Below are 11,956 nucleotides of genomic sequence, written 5' to 3'. Positions count from 1 at the left end.
TCGAATTGTTTTATATTGACACTGTTGGTTGCTATACCTGGCCAGTCTCCTGAAAGAAAGATATCAACGAGACTTCCTGGTTAAATAAAGGTATAAAACATTATGATAGATGGCACTGAATAACAAAAAAAATATATAAAAATTGGGGAGATGTGTTTATTTATTTCGGTGATCAAAGGTTCATTAGCAAGTCGCCGTGACCTCCATTACTGCGGGTAATCTCCTTTAAATAAAACATTTATTTCTCATGAGCGTCTAAAACTCATTTTGTTTCAATTTGTGGGTTGGACATATTTATCCACTCCCACCCAAAGACGTCAATGTTATTATTTATAAGGCCGTTTTAGGCTCCCTGTTTATCTCCATGTTCTTTCATACGATCATCCAATTGGTTGCTTTTCATTATCCCTAGTGCTTTATCAGCTCGTGGTTAAAGTGCTTTTAGCTATTATGTGCCATGGTCTTGTTACGAATTACAGGAGGAGCTCAAATTAGACTGTTTCATATATATGGGTGCTTTTAGAAACACCATAAAAAACACACGTAAATGTTTGTGTGTTGAAAATATAGTATCCAGACTTCATTTGTGATCTTTCTTTTTAACCGTATGTTCTACTGCATGTGACTATGTTATGTGTATCGAATTGTTTTATATTGAAACTGTGTTGGTTGCTACCTTGGCCAAGTCTCTCCTGAAAGAAAGATATCAACGAGACTTCCTGGTTAAATAAAGGTATAAAACATTATGATAGATGGCACTGAATAACAAAAAAAAATTGGGGAGATGTGTTTATTTTTTAAATGTTTTAAGGTAAGCATGAAACACTGCATGCAAGCTTAAATCTACATTTTTGTTACAGACCAAACTTGAGCTTGTTCGCAGCGTTTCATCTGCCGCGAAACTGTCTTGCGAGTTGTTCGTTTCCTCTCTGAAATGCTAAGTGGACTCGAATGTTCTTCACACAAACGTGAGCTTTTTCCTCTGTATATTCAACACTTCGTTGGACTCGCTTGGGTAAGAAACCGACCAAGTTTACACCCGCGTGTCACTACTTAGTGGAGATAAACGTATCATTTGGACTTAAGTGTTCTTAACTTATGTTTGCGTCTCGGTGATCAAAGGTTCATTAGCAAGTCACCGTGACCTCCATTACTGCGGGTAATCTCCTTTAAGTAAAACATTTATTTCTCATGAGCGTCTCAAACTCATCCCCCGGACAGATCTTTGGCTGTGAGTTTTCATAGGAAACCACTTGACAGGGGCGTCCGAAACAGATAACGTGGGCGCTGACATTAGACTTCTGCCAAAACAGCAGCATACACACGATATGCCTAAACCCATCATAGTAGCCTGCATTCCCATAAGCATCATGGGGTTAAGATGAGTTCCGATTGATTTATTGACTGGCTGATTGATTGATTGACCTTTATTAGTCATTATTTATGCGAACTTTACTTTTCCTCTTGGTGCCTGCCCAGTATGCATTAGCCTGTGTATTTAGCTATGATAATAACATTTTAAACATAAGAAACAGTAAATAAAGAATAAAGTAAATAAAGCTAATAAAGAAAAATATATATAAAATAATACAACTGATTCGTGCCCTGTTAGTCTGCAATAGGTTTTAAAAGTGAAAATGCTACCGGCAACAACATGTTCCAATTTGTTTCTGTCTGTGTTTGCTTAAAAGGGTGATTTGCAATTGGAATAAAACACCGTTTGAAATAAAAAGATTTCGATCTGATGCCTTTAATGGCTTTACTAAAAACGTGCACGGAGACAAGTCCCTTGCCAGATGGCCAGGCGTGAAGAAGCAGTCTCCGTTCAACCGGAGTTATATCTGCGAAGGGGGCGATGTTTCCTTTGTGTGGGTTCGATAAGACGCTAGCCTACTGTTGCTGCTGAGTTCTGTTTGGGGCGAGAGAGATCCTTGGTCCATCCCAGTAGCAGGGTAATAAAGACGGGTAAAATCAATGAAGCCAGCCTAAGGACAGGAATCAGCGCTAACGACATCTCTCTTGGTGGACTGAATATTTAATCTGAGTACCACCAATTTTGTCGATTTTAACGCTCTGGAGTTATATATTTTATGCATCATCCATGCGTAGGCTACGTACATATTCATGTACTAAGGCACATTTAATGGGAATAATATAAATTTACATCTACTTATTTGCAGTTTTTTATTCTGCTTTATTTGTTACATTTTTAATATGTATAGGATAGCTTGTACGTGTATAATTTAAAGAATGTTAATTCAATTTTTGAAGAATGACTTTACGAATTATAATGATTGTCTGCGTTTTAACTTCGGTCCGTAATTGTTTATGACTGACATGCCCACTGAAGCAATTACTGAAGCCTTAAATTCTGTTGTCAGTATTGTTTTCATCTGCACATGACAACAGGTGACAGTGACAATTCGATTGAAAGGAATTATCGGACAGCGAAAGAATCTGTGCATTGTCCTTATCAAATAAGTAAATAAGCGGGCTAAATTTTTTAACATGAAAAAAATGGCTACATATTGAATGCAAAATGTTATCTAACAGTGTGCTATTTTTATTTTCTAAAGTAAATACAGTTATGTACAACAGTGTGTAATTTACTATTTATCACCAAGACTCTTAAACTTAAACCTTTCATCTGTCAATTAGTAAGTAGATGCTAATCTTTTTATCAGACGGAGGACTGGGCTAATTACAATGCAAATTAATATGTAGGGTCAACATGTTTATGCCTTGTCCTGACCGACAGAGGGTGCTGTTTTAAACTTTGAAACAGGTGTAGATGTCATCAGAAGTCATCTGATTTAAAAAAAAAGAAAAGAAAGAAATCATCAGATTGTTCAACTAAAGTTTCTTTGTGGCGACAGAATCGCCATGGATGACGTTCGCATAACACTTGTTTCGCTGTTTTCTGAAGGCATTTCTGGGCATTCCAGTTTAATAGCACAGTAGTTTCTTATATATAATACTATAAATATCTATTTTTTGTTGGTGAATTTTGTACATTTATGCTAATCTACTTGTATATAATCTACTCGACTCTGTTATGTTACGGTGACTCAATCGTTAAACTATATCTCGAAGTTTCAGGGTCAGTTTAGGCTACTGGCAGCTTGACTGTGATGTTATTATTGTCAATATTTTAGTTAATAATACGATGTATTCATTATTAATAGCAATATGAATATATGTTTAGAAAATGCATTTCAAAAGAATGATAAATGTTTTCCGCAAAAACAAACAAAAAAAGTGTTAATGTATTAAAAACAGACCCTTGAAATATATGTCTTTGATAAAATGTGCATTCTTATCAAAATGAAAATAAGATACCAGAAATTAACATAAAAAAAATCACAGATTTAAAAAAAGACATTTTTATTATAAATAGTACACATACAATTTTCAGTATTTACATCATAACATTAGCATAAAAATATATTATTTTGAGTTTAAATAAATTAAATTAAATTGCGTCATAAGCTGTTTCAGTTGTATTTAAATACTGTACAAATAGATATGAGAGTCTGAGAACATAAAACAGATGAGGGTCTTTTCATGGTGAAGGAATCTTCTCAAACCCAGAACTCTTGAGGGATGATCTGAGAGGACAGGTCCCTGCTGTACATCTGTGACGAGGGAGAGAAAGAGAGACTTTTAGTACTCTGTCCTGATAGATTTTACACAGTCAAGAACACAGGCACACTTCACAGTCTGGTTTGAAAATCTGAGATTCAAAGCAGAAATTTTTTTATACATAATTGGTGATGTACTTAGCTTCAGCATCAGTGTCTGCTTTGTTCAAAAACAAGGACTCATTTTTTGAACTCTAGTGGGTTTTATTTGAGTAATTGTAAATTAAAGTGTAAATGAAAAACCGAACCAAGAAGGTAATAAACTCACTCCTAATTCAAATTCCAGCACATCGAATATGAACTGTTACTGTTGATTGTGGTGGTAATTCTCACTCATTGTTAAAAAGGAAAGGTGAAATGATCTTGCCACATACCTGATAGGACGGTGCCGTCTCTGTGCACGATGGTGACTGCAGTAGAGAGTCCAGGCTGGAGTTTAGGAGCTCATCCTGAAGAGACACCTCCAGCGCGGCGGCAAATCGGCTACGTTGCGCTCCGGGGTTCTGCGCGGGGCACGCGGGCATGGGGGTGCGCTGATACCCTCCCGCGCCCTGTCCCCGTCCCTGCCCCTGCTCGGGGTGCCCCCAAAATCCCGGGGCGGAGCCGCGCTGGCAGAACCCCGCCGGGTCCTCGGTTCGGCCCCCACAGGCGGAGGGGTCGCCCCTGCGGGACGGGGCCTGCTCCCCGAGCCCCAGCTGGTCGGACAGGTGGGCGATGTAGCGGATGGCCAGGCGCAGGGTCTCGATCTTGGTGAGCGTCTGGCCCGCGGGGGCCACGGAGGGGGGGAGGAAGGTGCGCAGGTGGTGCAGGGCCTTGGTCAGGTCCCTCATCCTCAGCTTCTCCTTCTCGCTGGCGCTCTGCCGCTGCTTGCTGGGGTTCTTCGCCCTGCGCCCCCTCCTCTTGCCCCCGCCGGCGGGGGCGCCCTCCTCGCCCGACGACGGGGAGACGGAGGGCCGAGGGGCCCCCTGGGGCGTGGACCGAGCGCCCGGCCCGGGACCCCAGGCTTGGGGGGACGGCGACAGGCTGAGGTCCGCGGAGCAGGCCGGGGAGGGGGCGTCCGGAGAGGACTGGCTGTAGAACTCGGAGTCGGAGCTGCTGGCGTTCCAGGGGTACCGAGCGCAGTCGCCGTAGCTGAAATAGGGAGAGGAGACGTCCATGCTGTCTGTCGGAGAGTCAGGGGAGGTGTGTGCCTGCTTCGGGATGGGCCTGCTTTTTATCCGGGACGGGAGGTGTGAAGTGACACCTCTGCAGGCTCTCCCAGCCCCTGTTTGGGGTCGGGAGGGGGGGCGTGGTGAAGGGGTAGAGGGGGTGGGTGCACTGCTCTCCTCTGTCCCACTGCCTGGGAAAGTGGCTGTCCCAAAAAAGAGAGGTGTGATTTTTTACCCCTGTCCAAAAACGACAAACACATTTTTGTTTTGGCCTTATTCTGTTTGTGCTCTTTCTGCCACAGTAGTAATCTGTTCCACAGAAGTCTCTCATTCACTGAGTGGCTAGCGTCATACTATACCACATCATACTGTACCATATTCACCGGTGAATGAGGGTTTCATTTATCTCTGCAAAAGTGTACAATGGCTTGGAACTTAATTAAACATATCTGTGAAGCAAAATAAAACACCCACAGCAATACATACAGCTGCAGCCTTCTCTGTGCAAATTCCAAATTGCTGTGAAATCTCAGCTTTCCTTTGCACATTTATAATTTTAAAATGTTTAGAAATGTATAATAAAATCGTTAAAATAAGTGATAGGAGTAATATTGTCTGCGTCAGAGGAAAATATACTTTCTCACAATTGATTCAGCACTGCTGATCCTGATTAGCAAGGGTGCTGTAATTTGATGAGAAAAAATATCATTCCTACAGTCATACACATAACAAATACGTATTTTTAAATCATTGAAAAGGAAAGAAGCATCTTAAAGTTGCTTTGGTTGCAAGGGTGTTACTGACATACTGAAGAGTGAAATTAAATTAATAATTATTAGTTTAACACCCTTCTGCATTCTCAGAAATAATTAAAAGGACTAAAATATTACTTTTAGTAAATCACAAATGATATGCATGCATTATGCCAAGTTAAAACCAAGAACATTTACAACTACAATTGTGCAAATGTGGAAAAATCTATTCATCATCAGAATCTGTGATGTCATATTTTGGGTACATGCTACAATAAGTACCAGGTTTAACATTAATTCTGGGATGAATAGCAGTAGAAAACAGAAAAAGTGATATATGTAAATTCTATTTTAGAACGCGTTTTATAATTATATTGAAAACAAAAAAGATATTTAAACAGAAATCTCACTCGCTGCTTAACCTCAGGGCAGTAAGCAGCTGGCCAATAGTCCAGAGCCTGCGCGCTGGTGGTCGTTTCCATGGGAACCGCATTGGCGGGATTCTCTGACAGACGGGCGAGCCTGCGCTACCGTCTCACAGCGGAAGTGTGAAACGTCACCTCTAATGACCTTTAGGGAGAGACCCGGCCACTGCGCCCCTGTCTGCTGGAACCAATAATGGAATTTCACACCGCGGGTGCAACCGAAATGACAAGTCATTATGGGGAATAATTAAGCCTTTTACTATTATGTGTCCCGGACTGAAAAGAGTCACTGGGACTGTAAATCATAGCGTCTTATTGGCTGAGGTCCTCCCATGTCCTCTAACCCACAGGGTCACTGGCAAAATCCAAATCATAGGATCATTTCCCTAATTGGTCATTAAGACCCGCAGATGTATGTGAATTTAACGTGTCCACAGTTGAATGCCGCAGGGGGGAGGAAGGGTACAGGGAGTCAAAAGAAGAGCCTGGTTTAAACTGCACCTGCTTTGATTGAGCTTATCGTTCTGCTGTTCCAGGTTCGCCTTCGACCCGCCATTTATGAACGTGGTGTAGCCAGCGGCAGACTGGGAATGGGGACTGCACGCAAGTTAGCCTCAGGGAATGTGGTGTGTGTGCGTGCCCAGACGCAAGGCCGCACCGCGACCGGCTCGGTGGGAGTCGTCTTCACACTTCGGCCCTGTTTGTTTGTACGAGAGCCTGCACGTGTCAACTTGTGAACTCTCTGGAGGTCGACATTCCCAGGGTCCACCGCTGCTGATCCTCTGACCGCAGCCACGCAGGGGTCAAGATGGCCGCCTCCTCGTTTCGTTTCGTTTGTTTTTCTGAACTCCTGTTTCAGTTTAGGAGCAGAAACCCAAATAATTGCCTGTAAACTGGACAGATTTTTTTCCACCATGGTACGTTAAAACTCTTTCTTTATTTCTTTCTAATTATAATGTATTGATTAGAATACATTATCAATAGAAATATGTTCAAACTCCAGAATCTAGATGAGCAAACTGCATAATACAACACAGTACAATTCTTATAATACCTTCTGTCCAAGTAAAAACTGTTCTTTTTGCACTATAGATGACCCAGACTCCTGAATCACAACCCCCCTTCGCCATCCTCCTAGGTTTTAGCATGGATGACAATGGGCGAAGAGAGACCGAGCTGACACCTGTCCAGTCAGACACCGGGTGCCCTTCCATCGGTAAACACAGGTAAGCTCTCACAGACAGCATTCCCTTCCAAAGGCACGGAAATGGGCGCTCGCATGCTCACAGTGTGCAATCAAATAAACGATAATCAGAATACAGGGTGCGTATCCCTGAAGTGACTCATGTCTCTTTAGTTTTCAGACCGTATAGAAACAGCAGACATCAGCACACTGCCGTTCGACCTTCCCACCTGGCCTGTGCCCAAGCGCAAGGCCTCAGAAAAAGCAGGGAGCCAAACTGTGAACAGCTGTACCAGTTCCTGCTCTTCAAGGTGAGTTTTGGGCGGCAGTGTAGTATTAGGGGTAAGGAACTGGTCTCGTAACCTAAAGGTCGCAGGTTCGATTCCCGGGTAGGACTCTGCCGTTGTACCCTTGAGCAAGGTACTTAACCTGCATTGCTTCAGTCTATACTCAGCTGTATAAATGGACGCAATGTAAATGCTATGTAAAAGTTGTGTAAGTCACTATGGATAAGAGCATCTACTAAGAAGTGTAATGAGAATATTCCCAAAAATTTCAGTATAGCAGCACTTTCATATTCCACATATCCAGGTTGGTCCGTCTCAAAACCTGGAAAGCAGGCCTTATTTGACAAAGCCGTGAATATGTTTCGCATATTCTAAATGTGGTCAGACAGACAGATACTGCCTGCGGGCCTGGTGTCAGTGTTTCAGCCGCGAGAGCTGAACGCCTCATAGAGCCTGGTTTCTCCCGCACGTATCGTTATGGAGACGCCTCCTCCATTTTGAGTTACTCTGACAGCTGCTGACCTGTGGGAATTCAGCTGAGGTTTCGAGACTGCAGTATTTTTCACCCGAAGTGTGAAACAAAACAAACCGGCCGCTGCAGTGGCCAACACCAATACTGTACTCCCATCAGCTTATAAATTTAAAGTAATTGTAAGAGCAGGACAGCTTCTGCATATATATACAGAACGCATATTTATGTTTGACAAATATTAATGGAAAGGTCTCCTTCCTTTAAAAATGCTGCACAGTTGATAATGCAGAATACAGAGGAACGAACTGTGTACATGAGAATATGCGGTGGAATTTCAGCACACATATGTGCAGTTATGTATGCGTCCAAATACTTAAATGCCGACCGGTTTTCAACCATTAAAATATTTTTGGGTTAGGAATTGCAAACATTCTCCTGGACTAGCACTACTGGTAAAGGGATTAGCTTTTCTTTCACACTTCAGTCACAGTAAACAAAACCAGCTACCAGTGTCACTCCTTGACACCTCCGTGTTGCCTTGTTTTGACAAGTGTCACCGGCCCTCACCCATCCAGCAAACCCCCCCCCCTCTTCCATGAATGGCCTGAGTCTGAATCAGAAAATCCCAAACAAACGAAAATATATTAACCCGTTTAAAAATGGACGACTGACCACACCTGGAAAATACCTTTGCACATGTCTGTGAATCACAGACTGCGATGCAGTAATCACCCACGAGGCTTCACATTTATTGATCTGAATTTTTAAAGTTTTTATTTTTACCATCACAGACAAACCAAAAAATAAAACATTAATGACACTTTCAGACCATGTATCCAGGCCGTTGACAGTCAGAATCATTTTCATTTTAAATGAAAATATTTTAAAAAAACAAAGAACAACATTTATGGCTTTTCATACACGACATATTAGACACAACTCAAACTCTGAACAGTACATGTAAAACTCGCAGTCATGACCAGTTCCTGGTTGCTGTGTTGAGACTGATGCTTGAGAAAGCCTGGTGTTTGTTCTGGTGTCCCTCCGCATGTCCCTTTTCAGATGAGGCTAAATATTGGCAGCTTCTCCCACACCCGGCTCTATAGTTTGTGTGGAGAGGAGCACGCTAGCTTTATTAATCATGTGGTTATTTGTGCTGAAACCTTCGCATTTCAGATAATATGATTGTCTAATATTTGCTTAGAATAAGAACCCTAGTCAAAATGAAACTGGTTTCTCAAGATTTACCTTTGAAAAATGAATACTTCTATTAGCTATACTCCTTTAGAACTAGTAAATTATATTTGAGTTCCAAGCATCATAATATTGATACAACCTTTTCTTGAATAGTTCTCATATGATGTGAATAACTGACATCACACAGTATTTCTTGGACACAAGGAGAGCTGTGGGCTGTTTTTCATTGAATGACAATGGATTCTTTCCAGACTGTAATGCCTTAAATCTTAATTCAAACTCAAGTAACTGGTATGTTTATTTACAATGAGATGGACATTAAATACCATTCAGACAATGTTTTCCTTTCTTTTTTCAATAACATACATTTAAAAGGACACAAAGATTGTTAGTTATAACACACATGCATCTCTATCAGTGGTCATTTTTTAAAAACGCTTCTGCGCTTCTCTGAAATATTAGTACCTCTCATTTCAGAAGCAGTTAAAGGTTGTCAGGAACAATAAATTCCTCTTAATTTCTCTCCTCAAATAAGTTACGCTTTTTTCTGTTTGATTTTGTGAGTTAACAGACACACAGGTGATGGGACTGCATCGCCACAAAAGCCAGAAAAGTAAGAACGACTGTCGCCGTGGTGAGGCTCCTTCGACCACATTAAGTTGCAGGCAACACGACACGACACAGGTGTGTTAAACGGGATAAGGGCGTGGAAATGTAGCTCCGCGCTCGACGAAAAGAAAGCTGTGGCAACCGACAACTACAAGCACACGGGCAATATTCAAAGCGCCCACAGACACAGCCGTTCTCGGCACAGCAAGTCGCGAAATGGCCGCCTTCCATAGAAAAAGAAAGAAAGTCTAAAACGAGCTCGATGTACACACAACAGAAGCGTGACCATGCCATTAAGGGTGTACAGACAGGAAGCACAAAGAAGACTAACTGACTTCAGCAATATGGCTCGAGTCCTAGCAGCCCAGTGATGGACAACGATGGCTTGTAGTTTAAAAAAGAGTCTCCTCTTTTCCCCCAAGACCCAGTTTGTATGGCTAACGGCTCGGTGAGAGACAAACTCGACCCGCTTACGACTTTACACACACAACATAACAATAAACAGATCCTCTGCCCAGACTGGACCACTGAATCGGAATGTATCGGTTTATAATCGCTAACTTTCAGTTATGAAAACTCATAGATTTGAACACAAACGTGTGCTTGGTGATGAGCGATTCAGTGAGAGAAGACATAGCAATTAGGTTCTATAGCTACTACAACAAGGAGAGCTGGGGTGGGGTGGGGCGTGACTAAAATGAATTTATGATGTAAGTGTGAAGCAGGGTAAAATAACGGCGCGTGTGCGGCGATGATTCTGAGGCCCCTTGCTGATTGGATACCGCTCCTCTGGCGCGCGTCAGTCTTTTTTGCTCGGCCGTGACCTTTGACCCACGCCCAGCCTTGACCTTTGACTTGCGCTCTGCCTCTCAGAGGAGGAGCTTCTCTCGGGTGTCGGGCAGCTTGAGGGCGAGCAGGCCGCCGCCCACCAGCGCGGCGAAGGACAGCAGGATGGGGACCACCTTGGTGATGCCCACGAAGGAGGCGAAGATGGAGCTGCCCAAGATGGCGGCCAGCTTGCACAGGGCGTTCAGCATTCCGAACGCCGTGGTCCTGTACAGGGAGTGGGAGGGAGTAAAGGAGACAGAGAATGTTGTTATAATGTATTTTTTTCATTTATTCATTTTTTAAATTACATTTTCAATGAATATTACAGGTTTGTAAAAGGGTGTATATATTGAAATCAGGGAAATCCATTTTAAAGTTTTTATTTTCATTTCATATAATTTTTATCACACTTGATTTATACAGTAATCTTTTACAGTGATCTGACTGCAGTCAGTCTAGGGCAGGGCACTGATGATTGAATCTGTTGCTTTGTCTGTGCTGTTCTAAGAGCCCACAGGCCTGTAAAACAGCTGGTTCACTGAGAGAGCAGAGTAGCGAGAGACCGCTTCGCCCCACCTTTTGGACGAGGGGTACAGCTCCACGGTGATGACCTCGATGCCGTTCCAGGCCGCTGCGCTGACCCCGCAGAACAGGCACTGCCAGGCGATGATGGCGGCCTGGCTAAAGCTGAGGAAGAGGAAGAAGGTGCAGCCGGCGGATATGAGCATGGAGCCGCCTGCCGGGAGGGAGGGAGGGAGGGAGAGAGAGAAGAGGTGGAGGGGAGGGAGGAGGGAGGGAGAGGAGGGAGGGAAGAGAGAGGGAGGAAGGAGGGAGGAGAGAGAGAGCAAGGGAGGGAGGAGAGGAGAAAGAGAAGGAGGAGAGAGAGAGAGGAGAGGGAGGGAGGGAGAAAGAGAGGGAGAGAGAGAGAGGGAGGAGAGAGAGAGCAAGAGGGAGGGAGGGAGAGAGAGAGAGGGAAAGAGAGAGAGACAGAGAGAGAGAAAAAGAGAGAGAGATGCTAATACGTAATATCAGTAAGTCAGTACCTGCCAACCGGCCCAGATAACACATGAAAATTAGAAATGTAGCTAAATCTCCGAGCTCACCAATCATTTTTACCCTCCCTATCTTGTCCATGTAGAGGGCTGATATGATGTTGCCGGGCAACACAGCCAAGCTACCCAGGAAGCTGACAAGGTAGATGAGGATGTCGTTCTCCTCTTGGTAGTCCAGGTGACAGCCTTTCTTGGGCTGCAGGAACGAGGTGTTCTCCAGCTTGCAGTCAATGAACTTGTCCTCTGACAGGTCTGTGCGATCAGACAACAATGGAGAGATTACAGTCCTGTCTTGATCAGCCATTAATCAGTCTTTGTCGAGAACCATTTAGGAGGTGAAACTGAACCGACTCTCTGGAAAA

General features: G+C 43.3%; 2 protein-coding genes across 3 annotated transcripts in view; both read right to left on the bottom strand.

The window, feature by feature from the left end:
• Nucleotides 1-3,367: 3,367 nt before the first annotated feature.
• mespbb (mesoderm posterior bb) lies at nucleotides 3,368-4,798 on the bottom strand. The gene is made up of 2 exons (XM_064313776.1): nucleotides 4,016-4,798; nucleotides 3,368-3,635 (listed from the first exon to the last, which is right to left on the bottom strand). Exons 1-2 carry the CDS (start codon nucleotides 4,796-4,798, stop codon nucleotides 3,582-3,584), a joined length of 837 nt encoding a protein of 278 aa, XP_064169846.1. The 3' UTR covers nucleotides 3,368-3,581.
• A 3,857-nt stretch (nucleotides 4,799-8,655) lies between these two features.
• LOC135242030 (synaptic vesicle glycoprotein 2B-like) overlaps nucleotides 8,656-11,956 on the bottom strand; it is a 44,920-nt gene continuing 41,619 nt past the window's right edge. For both annotated transcript variants that reach the window (XM_064312899.1, XM_064312898.1), the window contains exons 11-13: nucleotides 11,646-11,846; nucleotides 11,119-11,278; nucleotides 8,656-10,767 (exon numbers count right to left, since the gene is read on the bottom strand). In XM_064312899.1, coding sequence (XP_064168969.1) covers nucleotides 10,584-10,767; nucleotides 11,119-11,278; nucleotides 11,646-11,846 — 545 coding nt within the window. In that variant the 3' untranslated portion in view covers nucleotides 8,656-10,583. The remainder of the gene's footprint in view (nucleotides 10,768-11,118; nucleotides 11,279-11,645; nucleotides 11,847-11,956) is intronic.

Source organism: Anguilla rostrata, chromosome 16, assembly GCF_018555375.3.
Source record: "Anguilla rostrata isolate EN2019 chromosome 16, ASM1855537v3, whole genome shotgun sequence".
In the NCBI taxonomy this organism is placed as follows: Eukaryota; Metazoa; Chordata; class Actinopteri; order Anguilliformes; family Anguillidae; genus Anguilla; species Anguilla rostrata.
This window is presented reverse-complemented; position numbering and strand designations above follow the sequence as displayed.